The sequence below is a fragment of the Perca fluviatilis genome, chromosome 13 (assembly GCF_010015445.1).
Source record: "Perca fluviatilis chromosome 13, GENO_Pfluv_1.0, whole genome shotgun sequence".
Taxonomy (NCBI): domain Eukaryota; kingdom Metazoa; phylum Chordata; class Actinopteri; order Perciformes; family Percidae; genus Perca; species Perca fluviatilis.
The window spans coordinates 23,374,408-23,388,884 of record NC_053124.1 but is presented as its reverse complement, the minus strand read 5'-3'; the positions used below and the strand labels follow the sequence as shown (position 1 = coordinate 23,388,884).

Sequence of the window (14,477 nt, the reverse complement as noted above, 5' to 3'; positions counted from 1 at the left end):
GTACCATTCCTTTGCCAAAGGTCACATTCAGCTTCACTACCTCCCTCTTTTCATCTTTTTTTAATCTATTTATCCACTTTCTTCTGCCTTTTGATATTTTTTATTTCCCCTTTCTTCCTCTCATTGTCATTCCTCCTGCTCGCCTCCTTTGAGTAATTAACTTTTCAGCCCCTGAAGTTACCATTTTAATATTGATGTGTCAAGAAGTGTAGCTGTAAAAAAAAAAAGAAGGCCATACACCGAGTGAGGGTTCTCACTAAATCAAAACAATTCAAGTTGACAAAATGTGGTTTGTTTCTTTGATTTTCAGGGTCATACGTGATTCAGATTTTACTATTAAGCACATAATTAAGAAAATATTTTTGTGCATGCAATGGTTACAGCAGAGTGAATGAATGTTTTCTCGTTTATATAAATCCAGAATGTTAGACTCTTTGTGATCTGCTCTCCAACAAATGTTTTTTTCACATCCATATCAGTCATCGTTGTACTGAATTCTTCACTATCTGTGACTATATGCTGCCTGCTGGCCTGCCTGCCTGCTTATCTAGATTGTATGTTCAAGCTTATTTCTGTTTATCTGATTGCCAGGCTGCGTTGCGTTAATAAGCTCATGTTTGATCTCAAATTTTGTATCTATGATCAAAGCAATATGTATGCATTTTTAGGTTACATGTGAGCTCATATTTGTGCACTAAGTCTGAATTCTTTGAATTAAAGCTGCAGTTATTTTTATTTCATATGACCAGTGGGTCATATGACTATGTGTATAGTGAAATGGTTCAAAGTAATAAACCTACAGAGCAACAGATGCTGCAGTTCCCCTCACCTCTACTGAGCGTTTTAGCAACTTAAAGCTAATTGTTTGGGTTTTAAAGCATGCAGCGTTAATGTTTTGTTTTACTCCCACTGCTCTCATCAATCATTTCCAGCAGCAGGCAGCTGTTTTCAGGGTAAAAGCCACTGCACTACCTGTTCAGCACCAAAAAGCAGACACACAAAGTTAGCAAAAAGGCTGCTGAACATAGTAAAGTATTTAGCAGCTAAGCAGCCAGATAATTCCAAAAACAAAACTAAAATGAGAATGAATACTGGACTTACACTCCTCAGGTGGCCTGAAACACGACTCCAAATGAATGATAATGTTGCTCTGTGTCTGCTGGATGTGTGATGTTTGCTAGAACATTCTCACTATCAACTTTATAAGGTGATAATGTGTCAATGTTGTGTTTACAGCTTTTTCTGCTGCCCCCAAGTGCCCCAAAATACATTAATATAGCTTTTCAGTGCATACTGCAATTCTGCCATTTCCATTAATAGTGACATTTCTGTTATTTAGACATTTGTCAAGTTGCAATCCAAAAAGTGTTTCTTGTATAATTATGGCTAATACTTGTGATTAAACCTGTAGAGTGACAAATTTGAAGCAGCTGCTTTTCCCTCTCAGTTGTTAAAGTTCAGCCCTTTTATGTGATTTCTACTCTGAAACCTCATCTAGTCTGCAGCTGATAAAGTTGGCATCTGTTGAGACATTAATGGGCTTTCTGCTGCGTGTATCATTGTTGTGACTGCTACGAATCTCACTACTGATTTTATGTACTGTGTGATATATACACATTGCACCAAAGAGGCCTGAAAGTCAAAGAAAATCCAATCTCTGCCATATGGGGAATTTAGGCCTGAACACAAAGGGGTCAATTATAATACAGTGCAGCTTTTATATGAAAAGAGATGCATAGTGTAGCTTTAATAATCCGGATCAATATGTAGCAAAGCAGTCATGATTTAGCTGTAGCTCTGATTGTGTTTGTAAAGGATCATGTCCAAACTTGTGTGTGTGTGTGTGTGTGTGTGTGTGTGTGTGTGTGTGTGTGTTTGTTGTGTGTGTGTGTGTGTGTGTGTGTGTGCGCGTGTGCGTGCGCGTGCGTCAGGCTGCGTGTGTGCCGGTGATGCTGAGTAACGGTTGGGAGCTGCCTTTCTCCGAGATCATTGACTGGAACACAGCCGCAGTGATCGGCGACGAGAGGCTCCTGCTGCAGGTAACTGCCCGCAGACAACACTCACACATAACCACATGCCTCTGTGTATCATCTGAAAACTATACTAGACAGAGAACCAGCAGCTGCCCCACACCTGAAAACAAAACCTTTTTTCTGACATTCTTCACTTATATTCCCCAAAATCCTGTCATGTTTTTTTTTTTTTGTGGAGTAGTTGACAACTAAGCAAAATGCAAGCAGCATACCATGTCCTTGACTGCTTGAAAATGCCACTAGAAGCCTCACATTGTTATATGAGAGGGCGAATAAATAGACTGAGCAAATGGATTTGTCTGGAATTGCTTGAACTTCATGGAGGGAAAGTAATTATATGCCCATTAAATCTTAATTTGAATGAAGTGTGTAATAATAGTGTTTGACATTGAGTGTTATAACTCTGTGTAGCACCAGTGTGTCTAAGCCATCCTGGATCTCTCTGTGGATTTATGTATTTTACAGCAATATGATGGGCTGTATGCATACAACATACAGTACATATATTGATGTATGTTTTCCACTAAATGTGGGATACTTGTACTGTACAGTCAAAGTTATTACTCTATCTAAACCAGGAAAAAAGTACTGCACATACAGTGTATTGACTTCAATAAAAATGTTAGCAGGATATGGCAGTATTTACTAAAGAGTGAATAAAAAGCTGTTTATTTGTAATTATCCCCTCCTTTACTATGACGAATAAACCACATACGGATTAAACTACACAGCTCTTTGAATACAATTAAAAAAGCATTCACCAAACACTGCTGCAGCATTTTAGCTTTTCTTCCCTAATACTGTTTGATCACTGATAGTTGCTGCTGCCATTATTTTTGTAAATTCCTTGTGTTGTGTACTTCATTCCCTCAAATATATGTCTGTAAACACTATTTTATTTCTCTGGGACTCTACCTTTTCAAATAGCATAATTTGCTCCCTATACTAAGGAATTTGGTGGACTTGGCAAACAAAACTGCTACCAGAGCTGTAGACCTTCAAGGAAAAGTTTGACATTTTGGTATCACGCTTCTGGAAGAGAGTTACATGAGAAGATTGATACCACTCCCATATCTTAGATGGTTAGCTTAGCTTAGCAACAAGACTGAAAACAGGGAGAAACCTAGCCTGGTTGACATCAGACCCTTCTCAGGTTGTAACTGTCACTACCCAAAATGAGTAGAGTGCAGCTTTGAGTTGCGCATGCGTCACTTTGCGACGAGTGCAGATGTGAGTTGCGCATGCGTCACTTTGCGACAAGTAGCCTACAAGATGCTAACGGCGGTTTGAGCTAACGTTAGCAATCAAGTAGCCTACTAGATGCTAACGGCGTTTTTAGCTAACGTTAGCAATCAAGTAGCTAGCCTACTAGATGCTAATGGCATTTTTAGCTAACGTTAGCAGTCAAACAATCATAAATAGCTAAAACGTTTTAGAAATGATTTCCATCTTCTGTTATTGTATGTAAAGAGAAAAGTTTATTATTTTACAGATTTCACAAATTTCAGTAAGACACGTTATGCCGTAAACAGTTTAAATCTGACCATGCGCAACTCACATTTGCACTCGACCAAAGCCGGTCTGACTCGGCTAACATCGGGTATGACACATTATGCCGTAAACCGTTTAAATCTGAGCATGCGCAACTCAAAGCTGCACTCTACTCATTTTGGGTAGTGACAGTAACCATAGACTGTCTATGGTTGTAACTGAGAGTGGGTCTGGGAAAGGTTCATTGACAGCTCATTTCCAAAGGGGCGTCACCAACGGACGCCGTTCAAATGCCTCTGGGCGCATTGGATAGTCCTTCAACCAATCAGACCAACGATTCGGGAAACACTTTTCACATCCAATATCCAACAAAAAAACAATGTAATTTTGTTTTTTGGTGTCGTCCCTCCACGCCCTGTTGCATATTGCAAACTTGTTATCTTCTGCACACACACTGAAGAATTTCCAAACAGCTGACATGTTGCAGGTTAATTCACGAGGTACCCCTACGTAATGCGAGAAAGCGGACCCGGCGCTTCACACCGCGGAATGGAACCGCGCCACACCCGCGCGGAAAAGTTGAGAGAAAAGAGACTATGGGCCGTCATCCGTTATTGTCGCGTGCGCGGTGCAGATCCACTTGTCCGTCGCGACGCTTCTGTCGCGTCGGGCCCACTCTATTCCTATATGGGTGGCGATCACGCGACTTCAACGCTCCTGCAAAGCATTCCGGGAAGGCAGCGCTACATTTGAAAAAATGCTGCGCGTCAAAAAGCTTGCCGATGCCCAGCTTTATGCAAATGAATCGCGTTGAACGCGACGCGACTATCCAGTAGAAGTAGACGAAAATCTTTCAAACTGACCTTTGTTGATCTGAAATGACGACATATTCAGCAACTGCATGGCCTATTTCTCGCTTAAAATGTTTTCAGAAACACATTTTGGTGAACTATTTTTGTAAAATACGAGATCGTATTCTCAACGAGCCGCCATGACACTCTGTTGAAATTCTCGAGTAGCTACACCCACGTCACGTGTTCGTCCAATCAGCTGCTGGTTAGGGGCGTGGAGCATCAACCATGGCTATATGATGTCGCGACACCACCCGACAGTCGTGTCGCAAAAGTGGATCTGTACCGTCAGAACTGATCCATCTGTCCGTGCGACGCTTCTGTCGCGTCGCGCTCCACTCTATTCCTATGGGTGACAAGCGACTTCAACATGCACGCAAAGCATTCCGGGAAGGCGCAGCTACATTTGAGAAAATGTAGTGCGTCAAAGAGCTGGCTGATGCCCAGCTTTATGCAAATGAATCCGTTGAACGCGACGCGACTATCCAATAGAAATAGAGCACAGAGGAGACGGGGAGAACGTGGGATCCTTTTTCTGCTAGACGTTGCAAAAATGGAGGAAAAACTGATTGTACAAATGTGGGGAGGCGTCGCAACACCACGCGACACTCATGTCGCAAAAGTGGATCTGTACCGTAACTCGTATAACTTATGTTGTCAGTTAATTGTAGCATTGACCGGCATGAATCGGCATATGTCTGACTGACCTCCCGGTCGCCAGTCATGGCCGAGCACGTGAAGCACGGCTTCGATAGCCGTCATGTTGAATGTAAACAAAAAGCTGCTCGCCGTCGCTGCGCTATCCTCGTCGCGTAAAGCCTGCCTCCACGGTTGTGATTGGTGTAAAGCCCGCCTCAGCGGTTGTGATTGGTGCCTCGATTTTGGGGACATTGGAAATGGGTTTGGATGGGCTCTTCGCCAGACAGACTTGCAGAGCAAATCTCAAATTTCCCGGAAGTTCGTCAGGGTTTCCCAGGCTAGGAGAAACCGCTAGCCTGGCTCTGTCCAAAGGTAACTAAATCTGCCTACTAGCACATCTAAAGCTCCCTACTTAAAGGTGCAGTAGGTAAGACTTAAAAACTAACTTTCTGTCATATTTGCTGAAATTGACCCTATGTTCCAGTAGAACTACATGCAGGCAAGCAGGTAAATAAAAAAAATAATCCAGCTCCTCTGGTACCACCTACAGCCTGTAGTGCGATTTGCAAAAATCCACTGCTCCCTGTTCAGATGCACCAATCACTGCGTCTCAATCACTGCTCATGCACACACATTCATTCTCCCTTGTGGGGGGAGGGGCTTAGCAGACCGTTTTGGGCTTTAGCGGAAAGGGGGGAGGGACTGAGAAGTTATTGATGTTCAAATTGTTTGGCTAAGTCCTGGAAGATCCAGGACTTAGCCAAACAATCCTACCTACAGCACCTTTAACATGTAATATCTTGTTTGTTTGTTTCATATATACAAAACCAAAAAAATAATGAGGACTTAACACTTGACTTTAATTGAATATTGTGACACCAGACCTTCGTGACTTGGGAGCAAAAACATCTCAAGTGTGCTTGAAAGTTAATTTCTTGACCCACCCCCCATGCTGTGGCCTTCCTCAGCAGATGGAGTTGCTCAGTAGTGGACGTAGTTTAGTTTTTACCACGTGACTCAAGTGTAGAAAATATGTCACGTGATAACAGTTGGTCTGACATGGGGGCAGAAACATGATGTGGTTAAAAGCTTGAGAAACAACAGGTTTGTTTTTTGTCTTTTGACCTTGTAATATTCTGGAACGAAAGCACACAAAAAAGACCGCAACAGGAAACACCCCCTTAGTATTTTCATTGAAAAGCAAAATGGTCAACATTCAAAGAACTGACTTGCAGTTTATTTATTAAAACTTGTGACTCATCTTGGATTTGCCCTCAAGGACTTCAGACTTGTCTTAAGAATTGCTTTGAGAGCACCTAAGACTTGGACTAAATCACAAAAAAATGTTTGTGGCTGTTACTCCAGAAACTTGCAATATCTGCTTCAGCATACCGTTCACAAGGCGTCCACACCTTAATGTGCTTTATCTGTTGATGAGTGTATCTCTGGGATCAATTTTAATCTTCCTGTCAACACAGTTTAGGGCCCAGATTAGTGCTGAATGCTGACTGACTGCTATTTGTCATTTGCAGATCCCGACCACAGTGCGCTCCATCCACCAGGATAAGATCCTGTCCCTCAGACAGCAGACTCAGTTCCTCTGGGAGGCCTACTTCTCCTCTGTGGAAAAGATAGTGCTGACCACACTGGAGGTGAGGACTCAAGACACACGTGCACACAACCACTCACACTTTTGGCCTCTCTGCCGTCCTCTCTCCTACTCCTCCATCATCAATCTTTCTCTAGGAGGGCTGCAGTATCCTAGCACACTCTGCAATCTTGGCTTTATTCTCAGGCCTCTCTTTGATCTCTACAAGGTACAAGGGTAAAAGCAAAATAGAAGGGTGGATAGTGTCGTTTACAAAGAGCAAAAAAGACATTACAGCACATGTTAACGGAGAATTTGTCAGAAGCTGTTTTTTGTTTTACTCAAAGTGGGCGAAACAGGGTATTGCATTTAGGCTGTCACTTCTCTGATGCTGCATATGAGCACAGCTTCTATAATAGTATTGTTGATAGATGCGAAAATTCATCATTAGATGGTATAGTTTGTTAACATTTTGCTAGCTAGTTTGGGGAATCCAAACCAATGAGTGGTATTCTGTTTTTATGAGTATCAAACACTCACCCCAGGCTGTGATCATTTTCAGTGGATTCCAATAGTAACATATGTTTCAAGGAGTTTTCACAAGGTTTTTATGTGGTTTCTTAGTTCTTTAAAAGTCCATATAAACTTCTCAAACAGCCCCTGTAACATATCTTACATCACCATAGTCAATCTCTATGATTTGTGTGTTCAAAACTGTCATTTAAAAAAAATCTGCCTATTTGTGAAAAAGCCCCACTGATTATAGGCTTACTGGCCTATATGTAAAGCCTGTTTTAGGGTTCTGCGGAGGCTCCTTTTGCCGTAGCCTACGTAAGTGGCCTGATGTTTATACTTGTGCGCAGGTGTGTGTGTGTGTGTGTGTGTGTGTGTGTGTGTGTGTGTGTGTGTGTGTGTGTGTGAGGAGTGGGTGATAGAGCGAGGGAGAAGTGAGAGAGTGACTGCGATTAGCTTCGGCACGAGTAGCGACTCTAGAGTCATAGTGAGAGAAACAAAGTGCCCCCCCCCCTTTCTGACCACAGTGGGAAATCTTTAGCAGGAAAAGTTAACCCTCTTCTTGATTTCCTGTTGTTTATGGAGAAGGAGAACCAGGAAATGAGTCTGTGGGAAATCCAACGCTACCCAGCCACGGCCGAGCGACGTGCGTCGCTGCGATGTGCGTCGCTGCGACGTGTAGTTACATTTTTCGAAGGGTGCACATCAGGCTACGGCGTAGGGTCCGGCGTAGACGTAGAGGGGTCTGCGGGGTACGCCGTCGATTTGACGCAGAAGCATTAAACAGCCTTTAGGTAGTCACTAAAATAGCCATTCACAGATACATTCAGTCGTAAGGATTGAATGTATAAAATCATGCCAACAATTATTATTTTAATAGCTTAGTAATCTATGCACTAAAAAGGTATGTATAAAGGCTTTAGGCTGCCCACACGTTATTCTATTGTAAGTTTAATATGCAACTTAATTTCACAATATATGTAATAGGGGGTCCCTGTTCTGTCTCTCTCTCAGCTAAGGGGTCCTTGCCTTAAAAAACGTTGAAGACCCCTGTTTTAAAGGATAGATTAATAATTTGAAAACTAATACGTGAAAACTAGTCACTGTTGGAATCCATCCAATCCATGTTGGCCACAGCTACTGTTCTTGGTAAAGGACAAAACAAAAAGTGTTTCACACTAAAGAGACACATTTTCGGTGGAGTATCATTTTAAGTTCAGAAGCCTCCCTCCTTCCTCTGACCTTTTTATGTCATGGGCATTCACTTTGTTAAGAAAAATCCACTTTAGAAAAATTTGTGAATGGAAAAACTATTCATCCATTCAATCCCCCACCCTCATTATTCAGTTTAAACAAGATGTTTATAGATACAGGGATAACACTTGGGCTTACTGCTAGGTTCACGTTGTGGTCACAAATGGCTTCTTCTTCTTTTTGCTTCCTCTGTCACCCAAGTATCCCATCACGCATTTGATTTCCTCTCTTACCGCGTGTTGCTAAAGCCTCGGAGCAAGATACCCGTCTATAAAGTATAACCTCCCAGATCTTACATTTGAATTTGACTTTTCTACACAAATACACACAAGTGCCCACACACTTGACGCGCAATGTGTTGTGGATTCAGTATCTAGTCTGATTTTTAGCTAGCTTTTCATCTCTGGTCTGTTTGTTATCCAGCCCTGTCTCACTGTGCGCTATCACACACACACACACACACACACACACACACACACACACACACACACACACACACACACACACACACACACACACACACACACACACACACACACACACACAGGCAGAGTCAGAAACACATCTCCATATGTCAAGGTGTGTCAGCCCAGGTACACATGGCACCACCCAGGCATAACCTTGCTGACATGTTGTCACTCTGCACTAAAGAGCAAGGTGACACGGCAAATGCTTGTGACTCAGTGTGTGTTTGTGAGTGGGTGTGTTTACGTTGAATACAGCAAAGGGCTAAACACTTAATCCTGACTGACTGACTGTCCTGTAAAAAAAAAAAAAAGGGTGAGGAGAGTGGTGGGAAAAAGGGTGAAGAGGAGAAGGGGTGACATATGTAAATGGCGTTGCCGTGGCAGCCCCTGAGATAACGAGCGACATGGTTTATTCATCGTGTCGGGCCTGCCCCCCCTCCTCACTGCAGATCTGTGTTGATACACACACACATTCAAAACATGCACACCCTGCAATATTTTGACAGATTGAACCTTCTCGCAAACATTCACAAAATCACTTGCCTTTTACTCCAAACACAGGTGCGTGTGTTTGCAGAGATGGCAAGCGAGCAGTAAATATGTGTTCAACCTTTCATGCAGTGTTTCCTGTCAGGAAACGGTCGCGTTTCGACCAATCACAAGGTCAATATAGCCAAATCTGTGCTGCTGGTACACCTATTAAACTCACCTATTAAAGCCGAGCTCACAGTGTGCTCCCAGAGAAACAGGATTTATCTATCATGCTCTAATTGGTTGATTGTGGCTGTTCCGAGGTGAGATTGAGTCGTCCATCATGTCCCGACTGAGGGCTGCCGACGGGGGAGGAGCTGCAGCCAAGCGAGCAAAATTGCCCCTCATAAGGTGTAGGGGCTCGGGGTTTTTAAGGTGGCAGTCAGTGTTTTTATAGAGAAGTTAACTGATTTCGAAGTTAATCTGTTCGGGTCAGGCAAATGGTTATCGACTGCCCTCAGGGACAAAGCTGGGGAAAGCAAAAAAAACTCACCCAGTGATGTTTTTTCTCTCTCTCTTCACATCCCCGCCTCCCTGTGATTAATTTTTATGTTTCTTTGTCAATATTATTACAGTAAGCCCCCTCCAGCTATATTATTAACTTTTTACAATTCAAAAGCTATCAGCTGCTCAGCCATCGCCCACCAGACTCTCTTCACCTCTTTCTATACATCTATCCTTTTGAGTTTGCCAAGCCAGCAGCCGTCACCTCCCAATTCAATCGTGGCCATAAAACACAGCCACAAACCTGTGTCTGTTTTACTGCAGCAATTTAGTATGGCTCAAGGGCACAGCAGCAATATCTCTTTCCTCTGCCTGTTCAGCAGAGGCCGGCGGGGGGCTGCAGCTGAGGAAAATAGTGGCCGTTGTCCCATCTGACCGTTTGACTGACTGCTCTATTTGGGCACAGAAAGGATCAGGGCAGGCCTGACTGACTGGTGTTTAAATACAGCTGATGACTTTGTCTGTGTTTGGCTCTTTTTTCTCTCTCTGATGGCCTCTGTCTGTGTAAAGGACTGGCACAGATGCCTTTGACTTGCTGATCAGTTTGTTTTGTCTGCTAGGGAAATATTACACAGCTCGGCTTTGTGCAACAGTGATTCACTCTTGACATGACCAATTGTTGCTATTGAGGTGATACCAAGGAAACAGCCATCTTTCTAACTTCCATCTAATGCCCGCAGACTCACTTTTATGACAGTTTTCCACCTGCTCTAATACACTGACTGGCCTTTGAATAACCATTCTAAATTGAAATGGGGTTATTGGATGTTGGAACATTAGCTGTGTTGATATTCATTCACATTTTATGACTATCTGCTTCTTGGCGTTTTTGTGTGAAAACTAATTTTGCATTGTGAAATGTTTTATAGGTGTGATTACAAGGCTCATTGATCAAATCCTTAATATTTCACCCACAATAATCTGAAAGGCAAACGTGTTCCTTTATCAACACAAATATTTCAGATTTCAGTCCTCTGAGATCTGAGTGAAATGTTATTTAAAGGTAGTTTTTGTGTTTGTTTTAACTAACTGAAAAGGAAGCCTCACAAAAAGCAGGGTGGCTTGAAGAATACAGAGACCCTGCTGTAATTAAAATGACATGAGTTTGATCCTGGTGTTAGTGTGCCCCTTAATTTCTTTGTGGCTGTCAAAGCAACACAGATCTTTGTGAATTCCTTTCAAGTCCCCATTAAAACACTTAAAAGTTAGATCTTCTTTCATCCACCGTTTGTCACCATCAGCATAATCTGTAACTTCTTTTTCTTCAACTGTTTATTATTGAATATTGTAGATGTCTTGGTAGATTGGTTATGTTATAGAACTTGTAGGATCCAGTGTTTTGGGACTAAAAGTCAGCCTCTACTGCTTTGATTTTGGCTATTCAGTTTCCTCTTGCATTTCCCCCAACTTTATGGAAGGACATTGAAGCATAATTTTTAGTTAGTCAATCAAGCCAAGTTTAATTTATGTAGTCCAAAATCCCAAATTTTTCCCAAAATGTTAAAAAAATATGAAAAACTCTATCCTTAGATCCTTGGTTCAGAAAAGGCAAAACTCCATACAAATAAACTTATAACAGAAACAAATCAGAAACTTCAGCAACAGAAGAGAGATCGCTCTTTAATGACATACGCACAGAATAGACGGAAGTAGCAGTAGTAGAATTACGAAGAAACAAAGAAGATTGAATTAGTCCACTTTCATATTTCCCATAATTAGTTGTCCATTTTGTCATATTATCCTATTTATAATTTAGCAAAAACACAATCATTTGAAGTCAACAAGTTCACCTGGAGGAAAAAAACATTTTCAATTGGAAAAACTGTTTAAAACGGCCTCGATACTAAATGTAAATTAAAGATAAGGTTTTGAAGGAGTTTATTTGTAGTCTAATGTGGGTTTCTTGCTCTTTCCATTTGCAGATCATCCAGGACCGTGTGTTTGAGCACGGCTCCAGGAGCAGCCTGATGTGGAACAGTCACCCTGGGGGACTTTTCGCCCTGCCGCAGTACTCAGGATACCTGGGAGACTTCCCCTTCTACTACGCCACACTGGGTCAGTAACACAGACAAACACAGAAGCAGAGATGCGTCATAAACTGTAAAAGTGCTGTTACATAACGCTTCTACACACCTGTGTAGCAATGAACTCATCCATAAAGGTTGGTCAGAAAAGTTTCTTCTCAATCCGTCACTCCAGCACCAAATATTTAGTCAAAATTTTTGCACCGGAATATCACTAGATTTTGGTCCAGCTTAGGATTTGGAGCTTGTGAAATATGGCCTCCACCCCTGATATACTGCCCTCCTCCAGTGGTGTGTGTGTGGCAGCAAGTGGAGTGGAGGAATGGGCCCTTGACGGATGTTTGTATTAGCCGTGCTGACACACCAGCCCGTCCATCATTGGGTTTTGAGTCAGCATTGCTACTGGTGCTACCGCTGTTGCGAGGCCAATTCCTTCTGCTACGGTTCAGCAGCGCCGAGTTTTCCCCCGCCACATATCTGTGACCCGGGAGCCTCTGCATCCCTCACTCCATCATCATCCAGAACTGCCACAAACATCCACACACACACACTCGTACATGCAGAGACGGCGATAGTACGAGGGAACAAATTCAGTTGATGGAGCACCCGGAGTGGAGGGCTGATATTAAAATGGATGGGCACGGTGACAGGCATGGATTACAACCCCGGAAAGTTTATTTGTTTGTCAGAGATGAAGTAATTAAACACGGATGGGTTTTTAGGAGACAAGGTGGCTTGTCACTGATGGGTAATTGAGTAAAATCAAAGCAGTAGTGCAGCGGAGTTTGTTTCCAACTGACACTTCGTCTTTTTCTCTAAAAGGCCAATAACAAGACACATACTCCAATATGCATATGCACACATACACACACACACAGTGGGAGCAAAGTTAGCTTTTATTGCTTTAGTTACATGGACTTTTCATTTTGAAACATTACTGGATTTTTTAGGTTGGTATTAACATGAATACTAGAGAATAATAATAAATAAACATAACAGTATACAGTATATTTGACTATTCATTTTGTTGCATTATTAATATTTTGTGATAAAGGCACATTTAAGTAAAGATATTAGACAGTTGAACAATAAAACTTTATAATCCAAAATACCAATAACAATGCCAGTCAACATAATGGTAATTTAAGCTATATAACTGTAAATTAAAACATAAAACAAAACTGCCAAGACATATATTGATACACTCTTCATGGCCAAAAGTATGTGGACCCCAGCAGAACATTATACCCAATACATAATGTTTGGACATCTTATTCCAAAACCATGGGTATTAATATGACGTTGGGGGCTTAAAACACCAAACACCCTATAACAGCCTCCACTCTTTCCAAGCTTTCCATAAGATTTTATTGTAACCTTTCTCCTGGGATTTGCTCCCATTAAGCCATAAGAGTGTTAGTCGGCCCTTTGTGTTACCATAAACATTTAGCTGGTGAGATGTGTAATATACGCTGATACAGGATGTGATAAAAGCCTCTGAGAATGGTGCTAAAGACAAAAAACAGCATGCATCCAAAATTTAAAATAAGCTGCATGCAGTGTTGGGTGTACAGTAACATAACTACTTTTTTTCGGGTAAAAAGTAGTGCAAGTACTACCGAAAATGTGGTAACGAAACGTAGTTCCTTTTTCATTTCGGCGCATCGTTACTTTTCCCAGGGACAGATTTGACAGCGACACTTCCTTCTCACAAGCTCCACACGGTACGTGACAGAGGCTGGTAGCAGAGTAATCATGGCAAGCGAGAAGCTTACTTTTGAGAGTGTTTTAAGCTTCGTGGCTTTTTGCTGGACGGCGCTCTGAGCCAGGCAGACACAAAGCTGACAACCTCACGGATGGATGCGGTGGAGATGGGCTCATACATGGGCTACACGCAGCGGTCCGCTGTGGACTTGTGTCGGTTGCACGGACATGCAAGGATTTCCAGAAAAGAGGCTGCATGTGTCTACCACAATGCACAGACCATCGTGGCTGCGCAACATTACAAGTCGATACAGACATTACATTCGCAATGCAGTTGCTGAATCTGTCTTCATTTCAGGTCAGTTTTCGTCAGATTTTGAGAGACTCTAGTCAGGCTCATTCCGCTCGCCATTTCCAGGTGAGTTCTGACTGCCCTGCCTCCGACGGAACATGTCAGGTCGGCCAAAATAGAAGACCGACAGCCCCTCAGACTGATGAAGGCGCGGGACACACCGAACAGACTCAAGTCACTGATCTCGCCAGACTGTCCAACGACCGATTATTGGCTTGGTGTGTCTCGGGCTTAACTAACACCGTGTAACACCGATGACCTGCTAATGTGCATTCAACCCACGCTGGTCTCGTTTATAATCAATCAGCCATCACTCTGAGTAGAGAATCCAGTCTGCAGTGTAGGTCAGACACTTCACTGATAAACCATAGATTGGCTTTATGGTCAAAGATAGTTTTTGTATAATTAACTTCAGTCTCTGCCAGAGACTCCTGCTTTGAAAAGTAACGTAAAAGTAACGAGTAACGTAAAAAGTTACTTTCCATAGGGGGTAAAATAAGTAAAGTAACGGATTACTTTTTTTTAA

General features: G+C 42.3%; 1 protein-coding gene across 1 annotated transcript in view; it reads left to right on the top strand.

Moving 5' to 3' along the window:
* The window catches only part of ext1b (exostosin glycosyltransferase 1b), a 127,616-nt gene that overhangs the window by 87,597 nt on the left and 25,542 nt on the right, over positions 1 to 14,477 (top strand). The window contains exons 3-5 of the mRNA XM_039820047.1: positions 1,932 to 2,039; positions 6,547 to 6,666; positions 11,794 to 11,926. Coding sequence (XP_039675981.1) covers positions 1,932 to 2,039; positions 6,547 to 6,666; positions 11,794 to 11,926 — 361 coding nt within the window. The remainder of the gene's footprint in view (positions 1 to 1,931; positions 2,040 to 6,546; positions 6,667 to 11,793; positions 11,927 to 14,477) is intronic.